The 21,810-nt window shown below is 35.3% G+C and overlaps 1 protein-coding gene across 1 annotated transcript in view; it reads left to right on the top strand.

Annotated features, from left to right (window-relative positions):
* The window catches only part of USH2A (usherin), a 783,103-nt gene that overhangs the window by 178,144 nt on the left and 583,149 nt on the right, over positions 1-21,810 (top strand). The window contains exon 14 of the mRNA XM_082362477.1: positions 10,962-11,125. Coding sequence (XP_082218603.1) covers positions 10,962-11,125 — 164 coding nt within the window. The remainder of the gene's footprint in view (positions 1-10,961; positions 11,126-21,810) is intronic.

Below are 21,810 nucleotides of genomic sequence, written 5' to 3'. Positions count from 1 at the left end.
TCTACTAAAATTCAATTTGATTAAAAAACTTTAATATAATATTTAAAATATTTATTAAAACAACTTTGTGTTCTTATTACATATCTTATTTTTCAAATCCATGCTGCTCCACTTCTGTTACCATTGGAATATCATCTTGGTTAGTCTGAGAGCATTACTGCTCTTCTCTACAAATATGAAATCACTCTGAATGAGTATAGAAAACACATGGTACAGTAGATGTTAAATAAAAAGTATTACCAGGATCTTGATAGTAAAATCAGGGCCAGTTATTGCACCTACTACCCCCTCTACATACTTTTTGTTGAAAGACCATCTCACAAATTCCCCAGTTGGAACTCTGGGGTTGGTTTGTTTCACTACTGGCAGCCCCTGTCTTTAGATTTCCTGTCTTTTCCATAGTCTTTCTGGCAACACTTAATTACCAAGAGAAAAATATCTTCCCCAGTCAGCTGTCCTTGGAATACTCATGCCTATCTATGACATTTTGTGCCAGTCACTTACCCATTTCCCCTCTACTGATCTCCCTTGTTATTCTTGCCAGTGTTGTCACCGAAACCCCTACTTAATGACCAAAAGATGTCTAATTGTCTTGGTTTTTTCACTTAACTTTCTTTAAGTGAAACCTGATTCCCTTCATTACATGGCTTCCCCTACCCTTCAGTGTTTGTAAACTCAGGCTGATCTTCACCCCATTCTGCTTCTCCCCCATTTATCTACCCACCCCAATCTAATCCAGGACCAAGAATTGCTTACGGATAGTGTTCTATCATCTATAACCCTGCAGTAGGACTGGCTAATGTGGGAATCAGGGTCCCTGGTTTAAAAGCTGGCTTGAAATGTTAACCTAAATTGATGAGGAATAGGAAGAGCCAGAAAAGTAGGTATAAAATACATCATCATCATCATCAACACCACCACCACCACCACCACAACAACAAATACATTATTAGAAGGTGCCAAGGTTAAAATTAGGAAAGCAGAACTCAGTAAAATAAAAGGGATGAGTGCGGGTTGTAGTCTAGGAGATAGAGCCAAAGTTTGAAAAGCTGGTAGCTTCTATAGCGTAAAATATCCAGAATAAGTGTGAGTTCAAAGCAAAAAAAGACTTATGACAAGTGTCATATAAATACAATTGTATATCTTTACTTATTAGGTGACTCATAATTATATTGAGTCAAGTAAGGAAGTACACACACACATACACACACACGCACACACATGCCATATTTTCTTTATCCATTTATCCATTGATGGGCATTTATGTTGTTTCCCTATCTTGGCTATTGTGAATAATGCTGTAGTGAACATAGGAGTGCAGATACCTCTTCACGATCCTGATTTTATTTCCTTTGGATATATACCCAGAAGTGGGATTGCTGGAATCATATGATAGTCCTATTTGTAGTTTTTTAAGGAACTTTCATACTGTTTTCCATAGTGACTGTACCAACTTACATTCCCAGTAGTGTACAGGGCTTCCCTTTTCTCCACATCCTCACCAACACCTAGCTTTTTGATAATAGCCATTGTAACAGATGTGAGGTGATATCTCATTGTGGTTTGATTTGCATTTTCCTGATGATTAATGATGTTGAGCACCTTTTAATGTACCTGTTGGCCATTTGCATGTCTTCTTTGGAGAAATGTCTATAAATATCCTTTGCTCATTTTTTAAAATTAGGAGTTTTTTGCTATTGAGTTGTATGAGTTTCTTATATATTTTGGATATTAACCCCTTATCAGATAGATGGTTTGCAAATATTTTCTCCCATTCTATAGGTTGTCTTTTTTCACTCTGTTGGTTATTTGCTTTGCTGTGCAAAAGCTTTTTAGTTCATCTCTTTTTGCTTTTTTGCCTGAGCTTTAGTGTCATAACCACAAAATTATTGCCCAGACCAATGTCAAGAAGCTTTTTCCCTATGTTTTCTCCTAGTAGTTTTAGACTCTGATATTAACTTTAAGTTTTTAATCCATTTTGAGTTGATTTTTGTGTATGAGGATTTAAGGGTCCAATTTCATTCTTCTGCATGTGAATATTTAGTTTTGCCAGCACCATTTATTGAAGAGGCCATCCTTTCTTCATTGTGTGCTCCTGATACCCTTTTTGAAGATCAGTTGACTGATATGCATGGATTTGTTTCTGGGCTCTCTATCCTGTTCCATTCGTCTGTGTGTCTGTTTTTAATGCCAGTACCATACCGTTTTGATTACAATAGCTTTGTAATATTTTTTAAAACCAGGAAATCTGATGCCTCCAGTTTGGTTCTTCTTGTTGAACCCATGCTTTGCAACTTAAAGTAACTGTAGGACTTTCTATTACCTAAGAAAGACCAGAAATGCCATACAATTGACTCACTTTATATCCAGGTGGCAGACAGGGGAATTAGCCCCATATGATATATTTAAAGGATCAGTGAAAGATGAAAGTAAAATTAATTTATGATTGCTTTTTATGACTAATGGTTTTCCAGTGTGCTAATTATTTTATTGTTCACCCTTTTTCTTAAAATCATCTTTTCCTTTGACTCCCAAGATTCTGCTTCTCTGATTTGTTTTTTATTTCTTTTGATGATTAGTATTCTTTAATCTGGCCCTTCAACTTACATATCAGCATCTATGATTTCAACCTCTACAAGCCTGTAAGTGACTTTCAAATATATTATCACATCTTCAGATTTCCATTATGTGCTCTAGGCCTATGGCTAGTTGTCTCTCTGAGTTTTACATTTGCATGCCTCTCATGCATCCCATTCTTAATATAACCAACACAGAAAAAATTCTCATTTGCATTACTTTCCTCACCTCTGCCAAAAATTTAAAAAATAAAAGTCTCATGCCATCATCATCTTAGTGAAAGGGATATAAATCTTAAAATAACTATTCAAGTCTGTACCACCCACGTGCAACTCAGGATGCTCTCAGATTGGGCAGGGTTGGCTCTTGGTATTAGCATACGCTGCTGCTGGAAAGAGCTATTGAAAGCAAGAGCCACCATGTGTAATGCAGCTTCTCTGAAATAAATAAAGCTTCCCTTAACCACATAGGGCCCAAAGAAATCAGCAGGATTTGTCCCTTGTTAAATCAGTCATCTGGAATGCCCTTGTCTAGAGTTGACCCTTCTTTTCCACTGATGAATTCTACTGTCGCATTTCACTTTAACATCAATGATAGAGAAGAAATCCTCTAGCACAGAAGGTTATAGAGAAAGATGTTTCAAAATGTGACAATGAGAATTGCTTGAATTTATACTTTTGCTCCTCACTGAGAAGAGATAAAAATGGATTTTATTCTTTTTATGTTTTCCATTCCTTTCCTGAATGATATTGAAATCTCTTTGTTGACTTCTGGTTGTTCTTGTGTATATATACTAACACTGACTATTTTGAAAATGTGTACAAAGATGGCTACAACATATGGGATTCCATCTAGTATAAGGAATTTTTGTTTCCTGAAGGAAAAAAATCCACTCGTAATCTAAATGTATACAGACATGCAGTTAGGAAAATAACTATTTGTGCCCTGATGTTAAAATTTTTAAAAAAGAAAGAAAACCATCTAAAATCATTTGAATGTACCTTTGAATGTACCTTGTAGGTACTTATAAGTATAAATTTATTTCATTAATTTCCAGAATTGGACAAAGATTATAAGTATTTTATTTTTAAGCAAGGAGAAGATACAAGTATCATTGTATCTCTTCATTGATTTTGAAAATAAATTGACTTTCTCATCTGCTTTTTCCATTTATATATTCAGGGGATTTTACTTAACCCCTCCGTGAAGTTCACACATATCCCTTACCCTACTCCATCTTCTCTTTATTGTGCACAGCTCTATTTGCTATATTTTTCTCTTGGCTTATTTTATATACTTTTTTTTTAATACTCCCAAGGGCAAAATAAATAACATAAAATAGGGCCTGACCCTAAACTACAGCAACAGTGACAAAAAATGCACCAAACACAACAGTAACAAGCTGGAAAATCATTTGCCTGTTTTCTTCCAAGTAGTCCATTCTTCAAAAGCGCCCTATCACAAAAAAGGGCAATGTGTTTTTAAAAAGCTGATCCAAGTGCAAAAATCACTCCATTTACCTTGGACACATAAGGCAAACGTGATTTAATCAGTATTGAAAACAATGAAGCAAAAAAAGTCTGCCCACTGAAAAAATCAATAAAGCAATAAATAAATAAATAAATAAAAGTATATCATATTTGTCTAAACCAAAAACAATGAGACAAAAATGGGCCACATTCAGTTTGTCTCAGTGGGTAGTTGAGACCCGTATTTGACACAGTGCACTCCCTGGCACTGTCCGCAAGTTGACTTGTAACTACGAGTCCTCTTTCCCACAGCCCGCAAGACGGCTCCAGTTTATCTGGGGCACCACCATTTTCTCACATACCATCCGAACCTCACAATCCCCTAAATATTTTTTCCATACTGACTTCTTTTCTTTTCATTCATTAGTGGTATATTGTCATTTTTTAGCCTTAAGGAGCTAGAAGTATCACTGTGTGTCTCCTACTGACCAGCTGACACACAATGAACTGTGATTTCCCTCAGATGGTAGGGAATTGGGATCTAGGCTGGCCGGGGAATCAAAAGGCTCAGACTTCTAAAACATAAAGTAAAATTCTTCTGTGACCAGATTACTTTTGGTTTTACTGCACAAGTTCTCCATTTCACCACTAAGTTAAAGATTTGGTCTGGCCATCTTTTCACATGTATATTTCCAAGGGATCTCAATTGGTCTCTTTTTCTGAGAACCAGATCAATGACTTCAAAGGGAAGCAGATAACTTTCTTGTCCTTTGGTGGTATCACAGTGGAATGTTGGGGAATGTTCCTCACAGATTCATTCTCCTCTGTGACTCTTTGTTAGACAGCTAGTTCTTATCTAGGGTGATGGGGTTAAAGGGCCACATGCCTCTCATCAGCTAGCCACCTAGCCAGGGCTCACTCATGAGGGAGTGGATGAGTTCCCGAAGAGAAAGCAGAAAGGTGCTTGGACACTTGAGACCTATGCTTGGAACTGCCACAAAGTTACTTTTGCCTTAGTCTGTTAGCCAAAGCAAGTCACAGGCCAGCACATATTCAGAGGTGGAGAAATAGACTCTACTTTTTTTTTTTTTTTTTTTTTTAGACTCTACTTTTTGATGGAAGGAATTGCACAGTTAGTTGCAAAGGACCTTCATAAACTGAGAGGTGAAGAATTGTGGTCATTTTTGCAATCTACCGTGACCACTAGATGATATATTCTCCTTTAATACAGATTCTGTATGGCTCTCTAAGAAATGTCAGTTTTTATAAACTAGTAGCATTTATTCAATGTGATATAATAGGAATAACAGTGTTGGCATCAAGGTGTTTAGGTTCCAATTATGGCTGTTCTACTAGACCAGGCCTATTTGTGTCCTATTCCTGCTATGATAATTATTTACTACAAACTTAGTGGCCTAAAACAACATGAATTTATTATCTTATAGTTATGGAAGCCAGAAGTCCTAAGTTAGTTTCATTGGGCTAAAGTCAAGGTGTCAGCAGGCCTACGTTTATCTTGGACAGCAGGAGAAGACCCACTTCCTTGCTTTTCCCAGTTCTAGATGCCACCCACATTCCTTAGCTCATGGCTCCTTTCTTCACCTTCAAAGCCAGCACAGTAGTGTTTTCTGTCTTCTCTGATCTCTGCTTATGTTCTTACATCTTCTCTCTCTGACTCTCACCTTCTTGTCTGTCTCCTATAAGGACTCTTGTGATTACATTAGATACTCAGATAATACAGGGTAATCTCTTCATCTCAAATCTGCAAAGTTCCTTTGCCAAGTAAGGTAGCATATTCACAAGTTCTGGAGATTGGAACTTTGACATTGTTGGGGGGTAATAATTCAACCTACTACACCAGGGTTCAGCAAACTGTGGCCTGTGGACCAGACCTGGCCTGCCACCTGTTTATGGAAATAAAATTTTATTGGAGCGCAGTAATACTCAATCTTCACATACTGTCTATGGCTGCTTGCACACTACTACAGCAGCGTTGAGTTGCCCCAGAGGTCATTTGGCCACAAAGCCTAAAATATTTAGTCTGGTCCTTTTAGATAAAGATTGCTGAGTCTGTAACCAGAGTCAGTGAGCCCTGAGCAAGTTACTTAATCCCACCAAGCATTGTAGAATCGTAACTCTATAGATTTGGAAAGGAGCTTAAAAGTAACTTTGGTTAAACTGTACCGTATACATTTTTCTACATAAATCACCTTTAAGGATAACTGATCATTCAGCTTCTGCTGAAAACATGGGACTAAAAAGAGCTTATTGTCTCTGAAACAGATCATCTTTATTTCCAACAACTCTAATCTTATTCTTCATATTAAGCAAAAATTTCATTCCTGTGACTTTCTTGACCGACCTTACTTTCTGCCTTCTGGGGTCACAGAATTAGTGTACTTGCTTCTCCCTGAGAGCACTTTAAGAATTTGACTCTGCTTTCAGACCTCAAAGTTATCATGTTCATATAATGAGGAGGTTAAGGAAAGGAACACTAGAGCTTCTAGACATAAACATGTGTGTTACTGTTAATATAGTGAGTCTTCTGGGATTTCTTTTCCTTTTAAATGTCTGGTCTTGGTGACTAGCATGTTGGACGTGGCCTACATTCCCTGTGATTAGGTGGAGTGCCAACAAAAGAGAAAGTGGCAGAGGCCCAACTACAGGACTGTGCTTAGCGAGCTCTTCTTCAGATGACAGGAATGTCCCCACCCTGGACTCAGATGGCACTGTTGTCTAGATGCAAGGGAGTCACTGCCCAGGTCCAGTTCTCATGAGTCCCTTTACTTGTAGGAAGACTTCACCGGGAGGGGGGGGGTGCTGAGCACTGCAGACCCCTCCCTCCTTGATGAGACAGCACTGCTCACTTGCTCTCCAATAAGCCATGTGATACGGCTTTCAGCTCACACACACACGGATCTCCAAGCCCCACATCCCTCTCTTATAATTCTGGACGTTGGATCTAAGAGAATCTGGTGCTACTAGTTGGCTGTGAAGAAAGGGAAACTAGGAACCTCAGACCACACGTCCACTGCAGAGATGGGATAGAATCTTAACCAGGGGAAAACCAAACTCCTCTGGAGGGCACTCATGGGATCCTGCACAAAAGGACTGAACCAAGAACTCTTCTGGCCTTAGGGAGTCAGAATAGAAGGCCAGCCCTTAAAGAGTGGCCCCTTCCTTGGGGAGAGGTTAGCCAGGGGGAGAGCTATGCCAATCAGAAAGGGCTCAAAGGAGTTACATTGTTATTAAAGCTATGTGTCACATTTAGATTTATCTGTGGTGTCCTAAGTCTAAAGCTTTTCTAGGGCTTTATTCATTCATTTATTCAACGATATTTATCGAACGCTTACTGGTTGCTAGTCTTTGTGCTAAGGACTGATGGAAGAAAACTCTTTGTCCAATTTCTCCAAGTTGCCTTGAAGCCTCTTCCTCTTCTATTCTTAATGATTATTAAGAATCCTTGACTAAAATCTCTCAGCAATTGGAGGTGTCTTCCTCCTTCGTTCTTTATGCTATATGATAACCCCATCATCCACCCATCAGCAAATTAGAAAACCGGGAGTAACCCCATGCCCTTATTTCCTTCTTCACGTCTCTTTTCAATCTGTCCACCCCATCCTACTGATCTTACATACTAAACATTTCTTAAATCTATCCTGCTCCTACCACTGTCACCATTGCACCTAATCTAGCAATATCTTACCTCTGCTTACCTGTCCAGCTTTATCTGTCACCACCTTCCTGTTTGGAATTTATATCCAAAATTTTTGAATTGCTTAAAATTTCACAGCCTCTCCTGCTGTGTCTTATCTCTCTCTTTTCTCCCCTCCCTGGTTGGCTTGGCTTATTCCTATTCATCTTTTAATATTCAGTCCAAACACTCTCTTCCAGGATTCCTTCTTACTACTTCTTTCCCTCTCCCCATCCTTTTCCACCAGAGTAGGTAGTCGGTCCTTTTCTGTGTTCCCAAAGAGTCTGTACACATCTTTATTAATGCTCTTTCCATGTTTTCATTTCTCACTAGACTGAGGGCTCCTTGAAGACAGGGACAATTCTATCTTATTCATCCTTATGTGTTCAATGCCTAGTCCTGTCCTGGGAGATAATTAGCCCTCAGTGAATGTTATTTATGTCAGTCAATATCTTTAACTCAATTTGATGTTACCCATGAGTTGAGGCTCCAGACAGAAGAGAGGTGTCCAAAGAGAAACGTCAGTAAAGTTATCTATATCCTGGACCGTATCCATGGGCGTCCTATTGTGGTAGCTCTTCCTCACATGATGAAGTTTCTGACAACGGGATACAGTATTGAAACTCACTCCCTTCATTCATAGTGATGTTTCCGCAATAGTAATAAGTAGGATAACTCTTTCTCTTACTGTTTGCACAACTGGAAGAAGCTCTCTGGAAAGGAAAATATATGAGATTTGTGATTTAAGAGACAGAAGCTAATTAACTTCTTTCCCATTCTATCCAGTAAACACTAAGTTATGTAAGGGCCCAAACAGAACTGTAATGGTAACCATAATGAACTGGTCAATAAACATCACAAATTGTTTATCTATATAAATCTTGACAGATTACTCTTTATGAAATCCATTTAGCAAGTGAGGTTTTCCCATAAGGATGAAAAATGAAGATTTTAAACAGATTGCGGGAGAAGCCCTAGCTGTACCAGGAGAGTCAGTGTAATAAAGGTTTCTTTATATTAATATTACAAAAACCATTTATCCTCACAAAATCAATATCACAATTCATCTTAGTTTGGTGTTTCTCTTTCTAAGCGTAAAATGTCTTTTCCTTCATTATGTATAATTTTGTTTTAATAAACGTGAAATGTATTTCACTTAGGAGGTGCTCTTGAGGAAGGATAACTTATAAAATGACATCAAACTTGTAGCTTATCTGCTAAAGAGTCTTGGAAATGTTTAAAATTATATTTGAATGGCTGAGAAATTTACAGGAATCATTTTACTTAAACCTTAATTACAAAATTATCCCCAGCGTCCTTTAGGCTAGAAACAAACTATAATATTCAGAAAAGTCTCCTATGAACTTCATCCAGGTAAAAATCTCTCTTACTAAAGTCAAGCCATTATAAGAAGTCAGAGAAGTTGCATATAACAATGGCTCGGATAAGAAGACTATGAAATCAGGAAGAGTCACATTTAGTTACTCAAAACACTGCATGCTTTCCTAAGAACTGGTTTATTTATTCCGTTTGGATTTGGAACTTAATATCCCATGTATATTGACAGAGCTGCCTTGGAGTTAAGCATGTAGCAGTTAATGTGAAGAAAATAGATCTCCATCAAGGAAAGGAATTATGTTATACACTGGAAACTATTACTCTAAATGTACTGTATGTAAAATAAATGTGATTGTCTCATGAGTGAATGGTAATAAAAGCTGAAATACTCGAGAGACACTTACTCATGAGTGGTGCAGTGATATATATATGCATTGAGAGAAGCTTGTCTCTTATTGCTTATGCTTACCAATATTACGTTAAAAGCCGACGAACAATATACTCTAAGTAATAGCATATAATGAAGTTAGGAGCAAATTAAATATTTTGTTGCTTCTGTAATTCCATTTTAATTTCCATGCATAATTTTCTTCAGATCTAATACTTAAACACCTAAACAAAATATCTATTTGAGATGGAGTTCTGCTGCAGTGTCTATGCATAAAGGATACAGTATAGTTGTTTGGAGGGAAACATGTCCTTTTATCATGACATAAAAAGGGCAAACTACAGTAGAGTGGGTTTCAAGACAAACTGTACTTTACTTATTCCCAAAGTGATATTAGTCCGTAAAACAAATTTGCAGCTTATTTAGCAGCTTTAGCTTTTATCGGCTTTTTTAAGGGTCTTGAATGATTACCCAGGAGATCACACCATAAAAGTTGCAGTGAGATGAAGTAACTCTATCCATCCAGCATCTTTATTAGAAAATATAGGGGAAGCCATACTTTTGTTTTAGATGCACCCTATGGAAAGTCTCTGTTTAAAGGTGGTAGGCTTCTTACGTGTGCTGTTTTGCTTCTCTAAGGCTTCATGGTGCCAAAATTGCTTATCCTAATCTGTGACATTGACATGGAGTGAGTGTTTGAATAATTCATTCTGAGGAAGCAGGTTTTAGTTTCTACCATGGCAAAATGCCAAAACAGTGATTTTTACAATCAACTTTGGGTCCAGGAAATCTAAGTCAGAATGAAGTTTTTTCATTATATTTATATCAGTAGTATCTTTTCATAGATCAGAATAATGCTCTATTCTTTAATCATTTTGGGTGAATAAGTTTAGTGCATAAAATAAAAAGTGAAACCTAACATATATTAAAGCATCAACAGTATTTGAACATATCTTCCTCAAGCTGTTTCCTTAGCAAAATGTAGTCTTTAGAAAACTATATAATTTTTACTCTTTATAAAACTATAGGATTACAAGATTTTTAGGGGGAGCAATAATTATCATACCCAGTTTTGTATTTCACAACTTAAAAGATACTTGAAGAGATAATTTTATGGGTATCTCATCTTAATTTTTAGCTGTCAGGAGAACTGCTTTTGTGAGGATGGAAAGTTTCCAGTGTTCTTAATTGAGCAACTAGTGTGGGAAATAAACCATAAGATGTATCATGGCATATAAAAAAGCAATATAACACTTTCTTGGCATTAATTAATGTACAAAGAGATGGCTTCATAGAGATTTTATCGTGAGTGGCATTTTGATAAAGGTGTTTTTTTCTGTTTTGTTGTATTTTGTGTTTTTTAGCTCAGGAATCCTTTTCAGGATACTGGCTAAAACAGACTATTTTATTCCACAATGTTATTGATAGCTGTAACTTATATTGTGAATTACTAATCGAAACGTTATTCTCTTTGATGGTTTATTTGTCTTTTCAGATGCCAGCCTTGCAGTTGTCATGTCTCAGGAGCCTTGAATGAAACCTGTCACTCAGTCACTGGTCAGTGTTTCTGTAAACGATTTGTCACTGGCTCCAAGTGTGATACTTGTGTTCCCAGTGCAAGCCATTTGGATATCAACAATCCACTGGGCTGCAGCAAAAGTAAGTGAACTCCGGCCCGATACTGGTATAGGAGGCAACATCATGCAGGGCACTGTCTCCTTAATTTCTCTCTCCACCGAGAACTCATCAGAAAGGCTTAGGTACAATGTGGAGAATTTAAGTGAGAAATGGAAAAAAAAAAATTACACTAAATGAAATTTGGGTTCTTTCCCTTGATTGGATCATTGAACATAGTTATATGCTTATCTTAGCAGTGGGAAATTTACAATAGTTTGTTGCAGTGGTATCACTAGCAAGGTGACCAAAGTCCTGGTTTACCCCAGACTAAGGGTTTTTCCAGAATGTGGGACTTTTCAGTGTAAAATTTAGGACAACATTGGTTAAACCAAAATGTGTGGTCGCCTCACCACATAAGAACATTTCCAGGTAATTTCTATAGCAAATGGAAGATTTATACTTATTTATTGTGGGATTTATGTCCTTCCACCTCCCCCCCCCCCAATTATCTGGACACTGTGCTACTATTAGTTGTTTATTGATATTGTAGCAGTTATTATCATTATTTATCACCGCATATCACTCCTGTATTTGATATTCCTGTCTTTCTACTTTAAGTTGCATTAGTTATTTCAACATCTCTCACATTTTTAACTCTTGGAAGCCAAAGGTTACCTCCTAGTGTCTTTTGACTTCTCAACACTATTCTCCAGGGCCTTGAATTGACTTCTCAAGGTCACCTGCAGTCCTACAATTTCATAACATATTGATGATTTCTTTGTATTTACTTCAAGATCATCTATCCTTACCTTTTCCAAAATTCCCAAGAAATGCCTGCTAAGAACATGTGGTAAGGAGCCCTCTATAATATATTGTACAATGTGTTTCCTCCTTGAGGTGTCCTGAGATTGTCATGAGTCACAATGTTAGGAAATGCCACAAGTCTGGACAAATCATCATAAACAAGTATGCCTGGAGCAGTGCTATCTATATTTAAGGAAGAGAGAGAAGTAATAAAATACTGGGGTCCACAGCAACTGTACTAGTTTTGCAAGTAGTGGAAAGCAAGATGTAGCTAATGATTAACAAGACATATTCAGCCTTTGTACCTGTGTGTTTTATCTTCAGTATCCTGTGTTTCACTGGTCTCTCTGGATTTTAGTAAAAGTAAAATTGTAGGTACTTATGCTGCTCTTGGGAAAGGACGATCACAATTGACTTTGTGTATAAATACAGTCTAAACACCAATCTGGATTCATTGAACATTTAATTAATATTTGTTGTTCACTGATCAGCTATATAATTGATTGATTTTGTGTGCAACAGAAATTCCAGCATAGTTCTTTGGATGTCAGTTGTAGATCATCGTTTATAATAGAATTGTGACAGCTTTACATACCACATATGGAATCTTAGAGATTTTTTTATTGGTTCTGCCACTAATGCTGTACGAAAATATTGGCTTCTGCTCCATTTTTTGCTACTTGTTCTTGCACCTGAGACACAGTCTAGGAATTACACCTCAGGCAAAAGTGGATGGTCTGGTCACTGGAAACCTGGCCTACATTTCTTAGTAGTGGTAGCTGTTTACTTTTATGTTAAGATTTTTCTTCTCTGGGCTAAATATTTTTGGTCTGTCCCACTGCTTTCAATTCTTAATAGTTAAAAAACCTTGCATATTTATAATTATTCTTTTCTAGATATGTTCCTTTTGACTTTCTGTCTCTTTAAACTTGTGATCCTTAGTATTGAGCATATTTCCTCCAGCGACTTGTGGTGGTGTTTTTGCTGCTGTTGTTTTAGGTTGGGGTTTCACCACGTTTGCAAAACAAAGTCAGAAGCTTAGCATTAACAGAGGTAATTCATCTTAAAAATTAGACAGGATTCCTGCCTTTAAAGGAGCTCAAAACACAGTCAGCAAGAGTGATGGACACAATGAGAATAGAAGGAAGTGAAAGAGAGGCGCAAGAAAGTGCCAATTGTGGGATGAGTGTGAAGAGAGCTTCTTTCTGTCCTGTTCCACCTTGGTTTTCATGTGGTCCTTGCTTTTTAATCCCAGCAACAGCTAGAACAACCAGCTTCACAAAGATAGGATGCTATTGAAAGGAACGTAGTGCTATCTATTGTTGAAACTGTGAACTACCTCGGGCACATATTTTTCTCTGTGTCCTGCTGATGTCAAGAATGTGTTTTCCTTGAAAAGTATCATGTTTCACGGTGCCCTTCTGTACAGTTTGGGAACCATGAGATTATAGTTATTATCATTTCTACTTCCTTAGCCACTGAAAAAAGTTTAGCAATACCATCTGTGATTGGTTGTTTTCTTTCTTTTTCTTTTTTTTTTTTTGCACAGGGAGTGGAGGCGGGAATCCTAGGATATAATTTCCAAAGTGCAGGAGAATTAAATTAAAATAGAGTAGTTAGACCTTCTCTCATAATATGCTTCCTTATTACGTGATTTAGTTCTTTCCTATGCATAATTATTTTATGCTTTTAAAATGATAGTCATTCTCTTTGATGTGGAGAGAACGTGTATTATAGAGTTCTGCTTTCTGCATGCTTTCCTACTGAATGACGTTCTACTTTGCCCTAAACATCTGCTTCTGAACTTAACTAAACAAACAAGTAAACTGTATATATATATATATTCATAGCTCATTTGTGCTTAAATCTTTTTGATAATCAAATCACTTTTATGTTTATCCTTGGTTATTTATCCATCTTTTTATCATTCACATTTTTTATCTCTACTTTTCAGAGAGGATCTCATATCTCTCCTTTAAAAATATTTTTACTGTGATGAAATATACGTAACATATAATTTACCATATTAACCACTTTTAAATGTACAGTTCAGTTCAGTGATACTAAATACTTTCATAATGCTGTGCAGCCCTCACTACCATCCATCTCCGTAACTCTCTTCTTCTTGTGAATCTGAAACTCTATACCCATGAAACAATAATCCCCCTTCCCCACATTTCCCCCTAGGTCCTGGCAACCATAATTTTACTTTCTGTCTCTATGATTTTTAACAGTCTAAGGTACCTCATATAAGGAAAATCATAAAGTATTCACCTTTTTGTTACGGGCTTATTTCGCTTAGCATATGTCTTCCAGGTTTATCCATATTTTAGCATATGTCAGAATTTCCTTCTTTTTAAAGCTGAGCTGTATCCCATTACATGTATATACCACCTTTTGCTTATCCATTCATCTGTCGATAGACACGTAGGTTGCTTCCATGCTTTAGCTTTTGTGAATAATGCTGCTATGAATGTGGGTGTACAGAGATCTCTTCAAGATTCTGCTTTCAAGTCTATTGGGTATATACTCAGAAGTGGAATTGCTGGATCTTATGGTAATTCTATTTTTATTTTTTTGAGGAACTGCCATACTATTCTCTACAGCAGCTTTACCATTTTACATTCTCACCAACAGTGCACAAGGGTTCTGTTTTCTTTACCATTGCCAACATTATTTTTTTTTGTTTATTTATAGTAGCCCTCCTAATGTGTGTAAGATGGTATCTCATTGTAGTTTTGATGTGCGTTTTCCCAATGATTAGTGATATTGAGCATCTTTTCATGTGCTTATTGGTTATTTGTATATCTTCTTTGGAGAAATATCTATTCAAGTCATTTTCCCATTTTTTAATTGAATTTTTTTGTTGTTGTGTTTTAGGAGTTACATATGTATTCTGGATAATTATTCCTCACCAGGTATATGATTTGCAAATATTTTCTTTAATTCTATGGGTCACCTTTTTAATCTGTTGATAGTGTCTTTGGTGAACAAATATTTAAATTTTTGATGAAGTCCAATTTGTCCATTTTTTCTTTTGTTACTTGTGCTTTTGATATCATATGCAAGAAATCATTGCCAAACCCAATGTCGTGAAGCTTTTGCCCTGAGTTGTTTTCTAAGAATTTTATAGTTTTAGGTCTTACATTTAGATTTTTGATCTATTTTGAGTTAATTTTTGTAAATGGTGTTAGATAAGGGTCAACTTCACTCTTTTGCATGTGAATATCCAGTTTTCCAAGCACTGTTTGTTGAAAAGACTCTACTTCACCTATTGAATGGTCTTGGCTTCCTTATTGAAAATCATTTGACCATATATGCGAGTGTTTATTTCTGGACTCTCTAGTCTATTCCATTGGTTTATATGTCTGTCTTTATGCCAGGACCACAAAGCTACTGTAGCTTTGTAGTATGTTTTGAAATCAGAAGGTGTATGTCTTCCAGCTTTGTTCTTTTTCAAGATTGTTTTGGCTATTTTGGAGTCCTTTAAGATTACATATGAATTTTAGGGTAAGTTTCCTGTGTCTACAAAAAAAAGTCATTGAAATTTTGACAAGGATTCCATTAAATCTTTAGATTTCTTTGGGTAGTATTGACATTTAACAATATTAAATCTTCTAATCCATGAACAGGGGATGTGTTTCCATTTATTTATGTCACCTTTATTTCTTTCAGCAAAGTTTTATAGTTTTCAGTGTACAAATCTTTCACTTCCTTGGTTAATTTAATTCCTAGGTATCCTTTTCATGCTATTGTAAATAATTGTTTTCATAATTTCCTTTCCAGATTGTTCATTGTTAATATATAGAAATGCAACTAATTTTTGTTTGTTGATTTTGTATAATGCTACATTACTGAATTCATTTATTAGTTCTAATGATTTTGTGTGTGTGTGTGTGTAATCTTTAGGGTTTTCTACATAACAGATCATATTATCTGTGAACAAAGATAATTTTACTTTTTCCTTTTCTGTTTGGATGCCTTTTATTTCTCTTTCATGCCTAATTTCTGGCTAGAACTTCCAGTACTATGTTGAGTTGAAATGGTGACAGCAGGAGTCCTTGCCTTGTTCCTGATCCTAGAGAAAAGGCTTTCGGTCTTCCACAATTGAGTGTGATGTTTGCTGTAGGTTTCTCATACATGGATTTTATTATTTTGATGTAGTTTCCTGCTTCCAGTTCATTTATTTTTTTATTTTGAAAGGGTGTTGAATTTTATCATATTGTTTCTCTGTGTCACTTGGGGTCATCATGTGGTTTCATTTTTCTTCAACCTCTTAATATGGTGTATTTCTTTGATCAATTTATGTCTGTTGAAACATCTTTGCAATCCAGGAATAAGCCCTCCTTACTCATGGTGTATAATCCTTTCATTGTGTTGCTGAATTTGGTTTGCTAGTACTTTGTTGAGGATATTTGCATCAGTTCATAAGGGATATTGTTCTGTAGTTTTCTTTTCTTGTAATGTCTTTGTCTGGCTTTTATATCAGGGTAATGCTGGCCTCATAAAATGAGTTAGGAAGTGTTCCCTCCTTTTCAAATTTTTGGAAAAATTTGAGAATAATTGCTATTAGTTCTTATTTTGTTTGATAGAATTCACCAGTTAATTCATCAAGTCTAGGGCTTTTCTTTGTTGCAAGATGTTGATTACTGATCCAATCTCTTTACTAATACAGTTCTATTCAGATGCTTTATTTCTTTGTGATTTAGTCTTGGTAAGTTTTGTCTTTCTAGGAATTTGTCCATTTCATCGAGGTTATCCAGTTTGTTGATGTACAACATTAATAAAAATATTTAATATCACTACACTGCACATTTTAAAATGGTTAATTTGGTAAATTTTATGCTTTATATATTTTACCACAATAAGATTAATTTAAGGAGAGCTATAAGAGCCTCTCTGATAATTAGAGATAACAAATGTGAATGACAAAAAGATAGGTAAATAACCAAGAACAAACATAAAATTGAGTAGAGTGTGAAGAAGATTTAAACACAAATGAGCTATGAATATATATATTCAGGTCACCCTGAAGGACTCCCTTGTGTGTTTCTTGCAGAGCATGTCTAGTAGTAACAAACTCCCTCAGCTTTGTTTATCTGGGAATGTCTAATTTCTCCCTCACTCTTGAGGAATAGTTTTGCTGAGTGTAGAATTCTCAGTTGGCAGGGTTTTTTTTTTTTCTTTCTTTCTTTCTTTTTTTTCATTTAGCACTTTGAATATATTAACCTACTGCTTTCTGGCCTCCAGAGTTTCTGATGAAAACTCTGCTAAGTATCTTAATGAGTATCCCTTGAATGTAGCAAGTCACTTCTGTCTTGCTTCTTTCAAAATTCCCTCTTTATCTTTGGCCTTTGAAAATTTGATTATAATGTGTCTTGGTGTTAGATTTTTTAAGTGTATTGGAGCTCATTGAGCTTCTTGGATTTTATATGCATATCTTCATTAAATTTGGGAAGCCTTCAGGTATTATTTTTTCAAATATTCTCTCTGCCTCTTTTTCTCTTTCTTCTTCTCCTGAGACTTCTACAATGCATGTTTTTCCATTTGATGGTGCCCCACAGGTCCCTTAGGTTCTGCTCATTTTTCTTCAATTTATTTTCATTCTATTCCTCAGAATCAATGATTTCTATTTTTCTGTCTTCAAGTTCACGATTCTCTCTTCTTGATCAAATCTGCCTTTGAATCCCTCTAGTGAATTTTTAATTTAATTATTGTAATTGTCAGCTCCAGAATTTCTTTTTGAATTCTTTTTGTTTTCTATTTCTTTATGATATTTACATTTTGTTTATACATCATTTTTTAACTTTCTCAACATCTTCCTTTAGTTTTTGAGTATCTTTAAGATAGCTGTTTTAAAGTCTCTGTCCAGTAGGTCTGCCATCAAGTCTTTTGTAGGGACAGTTTCTGTTTGTTTATTTTTTTCTCTTGAATGAGCCATAATTTCCTGTTTCTTTGTGTGCCTTGTATTTTCTTTGTTGAAAACTTCAAATTTGAATCTAACTCTAGAAATCAGCTTCTCCCACTTTCTCAAGGTTTGCTGTTTGCTGTTATTGTTTTGGCTGTTATTTTTATTTTTGATTGTTTTAGGCTCTTTCTGTATCAAGGATCAGTCTGAGGTATAAACTTTTGGTCTTCTCAGATCTTTTCTGCACCTGCACCTTTTCCTTGACATACATGGTCATTTTCTGATTTTCCTTGTATATGTTGTTGATTTTGAATGTCCTAGTCGTTACTGTCTTCCTCCAGAAAAGGGGAAAAAGAAAAATAAAGATAACAAAGAGTGCTGACTTTTTAAATTCTTCTTAGAGTCACTTTAACCTCTGGGGTAGGAGTACTTGCAGCAGTGAGGATGGTTCAACCTTTGCCACCCTCATTTTTTGTCTGCAACTCTGTGATAAGAAGAATTGATCAACAATCAGAGCACATATTCCCAATATTTGGACAAAAGGGTCTTTTTTGCCCACCCTGGTTCCTGCAAACTGTGTGCAAGCTGTTACAGAAACATGTACACAGCTGCCTGCCATGGAGCTGGAGGTGGAAGATGGGTAGCTGCTACTGTGCTAAGAGCTGAAATTGATCAAAATTAACTGCAATTTACCATTTGAGCCTTACCCTGGAGGTTGCAAGGAGTCAATAGACTCCAGAGTTCTAAAATAGTTATATTAGACAGATTCTGTCAGTGCAATTGTTGTCTAGGTGGGGAAACAGCTTCCTGCTGTTCCTTATCCTGCCATTTTCCCTGAATTCTATATAGCTTTTCTTTTATTAACAGCTTTATTGAAGTATAATTTATATAGCATAAATTTAATGAGTTTAAATATACAGTTTGTTGGATTTCAGTAAATTTAGTATTGTGCAAACATAACTATAATCCAGTTGTAGAATACTTCTATCATTTCAAAAAAGTTCCCTTTTACCCATTCTCAGTCAATTTCCACTTCCATTTATAGCCTCAAGTAACTAGTTATCTAGTTCTTGACACAATAATTTTGCCTATCTGAGAAATTTTATATAAATGAAATCATACAATGTTTAGGTTTTTTCATCTGGATCCTCTCTCTTAGAACTGTTGTTTTGAGATTCATCCATGTTGTTATTTTTCTCAGTAGTTTATTCCTTTTAATTGCTGAGTAAGATACCATTTACTACATTTTGTTTATCCATTGATGAGTTGTTGGACATATAGACTGTTTCCAGTGTTTATCCATTATGAATAATGCTATCATGAACACATGGGTACAAGTCTTTGTATGGACATACGTTTTTATGTCTCTTAGGTATATCTAAGAGTGTAGCAAGTATATAGTGAGTGTGTTTTGAACTTTTCCAGAAACTTTCAAACTTTTTACCCTCATGGCTATACTATTACATTTCTACCAACAATTTTTGGGAGATCCAGTTTCTCTATGACCTTATTGGCATTGACCATATATTATTATAGTCATTTTATGTGTGTGTAGTATCTCATTGTAGTTTGTAATTTGCATTTTTTGAATGACTGATGCTTTTGAGCACCTTTTCATATTTTTATTTACCATTGTTGTGTTTTCTTTGGCAAAGTGTCTTTCACACATTTTGCCCATGTTTTAATTGAGTTGCTTATCTTCTTACTGAGTTAAAGAATTCTTTATATACTTGAGATACAATTTGTAAATATTTCCTTCCATTTTGTGGATTATTTAAAAAATTTTCTTAATGGTATTCTTTAAAATCCAAGAGCTTTTAATTTTGATGAAGTGTAAGTTACAAAAGTTAATTTTTTTGGATCATATGTTTTTGCATGCTATCTAAGAAATTTTTGCTTGACCCAATGTAGCAAAGATTTTTTTCCTATGTTATCATCTGAAAGTTTTGTATTTTTAGCTTTTACATTAGGTCTATAAAACATTTTGAATTAATTTTGTGTATGGTGTGATGAAAGCATCTGTGTTCTTTATTTCATTTTTATTTTTTGACACATGGATATTCAAATGTTCCTGTAACATATTTTTGAAATGATTATCCTTTCCCTATTAAGCTGCCCAGGTGTCTAGGCAAAAAACCAACTGACCCCATGGCTAACATTATACTCGTTGTTGAAATACTAAAAGCTTTTCTCCTCACATCAGGCACAAGACAAGGATGCCCACTTTTGTGACTGTTATTCAACATTGTACTAGAAGTTCTAGCCAGAATAATTAGACAAGAAAAAGAAAAAGGCATCCAAATTGGAAAGAAGTAAAGCTATCTCTATTTGCAGATGACATGATCCTATATAGAGAAAAATCCCAAAGAATTCACAAGAAAGCTACTAGAACTAATAAACAAATTCAGCAAAGTTGCATGTTACAAGATCAACACCTAAAATCAGTTGTGTTTCTAGCAATGAACAAAAGAAAAGGAAATTAAGAAAACAATTCTACTTACACTGGCATCAAAATGAATAAAATTCTTAGTAATAAATTTAACTAAAGAGATGAAAGACTTGAACACTGAAAACGATAAAACACTCCTAAAAAATTAAATAAAACATAAATTAATGGAAGACATTCCATATTTATAGATTGGGAGACTTAATATTGTTATGATGTCAGTACCACTGAAGCAGTCTGCAGAGTCAATGGAATTCCTATCAGAATCCCAGTGGCATTTTTGGCAGCAATAGGAAAACTCATGTTAAATTCAAATGGAATCTCAAGGCTAAAACAATCTTGGAAAAGAAGACAAGTGGAGGACTTACAATTCCTGACTTCAAAAATAACTAGAAATCTACAGTAATCAAAATAATGTGCTACTGGCATAAAGACAAATGTATAGACCAATGAAATAGAGTGCCCATAAATAAAACCTTACATATATGGTCAGTTGATTGAAACAAGGGTGTTTAGACCATTTAATGGGGAAAAGACAGTATTTTGAATAAATGATGCTGGGAAAACAGGTATTCACATGCAAAAGAATGAAGTTGAACACTTACCTTCCATCATATATAAAATTTAATGCCAAGTGGATCAAACACCTAAACTTAGGAACTAAAGTCATATGAAAAACATAAGATAAAAGCTTCATGACTTTGGATTTGGTAAGGTTTTCTTGGGTATGAAACCAAAGGCACAGAAAACAAAATAAAAAAAGAGACAAATCTGACTTCTTCAAAATTAAAAATGTCAGCATCAAAGTACACTATCAAGAGAGTGAAAAAACAACACACAGAATGGGAGAAAATACATACAAGTCAACATCTGATAAGAAATTAGTATCTGGACTATATAAAGAACTACAACTCAACAACAAAAGCCAAAGAATTTAATTTAAAAAAGGACAAAAGACTTGAATAGACATTTTTTGAAAGAAAATATACATATGGCCAATAAGCACATGAAAAGATACTCAACATCATTACTTATTAGGGAAAGCAAATTAAAACCACAATGAGGTACCACTTCATACCCATTTAGATGGCCCTTATCAAAAAATGTAAAATAACAAGTGTGGTGAGGCTTGTGGAGAAATTTATGCATTGCTGGTGGGTCTGTAAACAGGTGCAGACATTGTGGAAAATAGTTTGATGGTTCCTCAAAAAGTTAAACACAGAATTACCATATAACCCAGCAATTTCTCTCCTTAGGTAAATACCCCAAATTGAAAGCAGCAACTTAAACAGATATTTGTACACCAGTGTTGGGTGCAGCATTATTCACAATACCCAAAATGCAGAAAAAACCTAAGTGTCCATTAAAAGATAAGTGGATAAGGAGAATGTGGTATATACACACAATTGAATATTATTCATCCATAAAAATGAATTAAATTTTGATATAATATGGTTTAACTTTGAAAACATTATGCAAAGCAAAATAAGTTATGAAAAAAGTATTATATAATTCCATTTATATGAGGTACCTAGAATAGGCAACTTCATATACATAGAAAGTAAAATA

This window comes from Balaenoptera borealis, assembly GCF_965194805.1.
Source record: "Balaenoptera borealis genome assembly, chromosome: 1".
Taxonomy (NCBI): domain Eukaryota; kingdom Metazoa; phylum Chordata; class Mammalia; order Artiodactyla; family Balaenopteridae; genus Balaenoptera; species Balaenoptera borealis.
The sequence above is the reverse complement of the archived record's forward strand: the minus strand, read 5'-3'. Positions and strand labels throughout refer to the sequence as shown.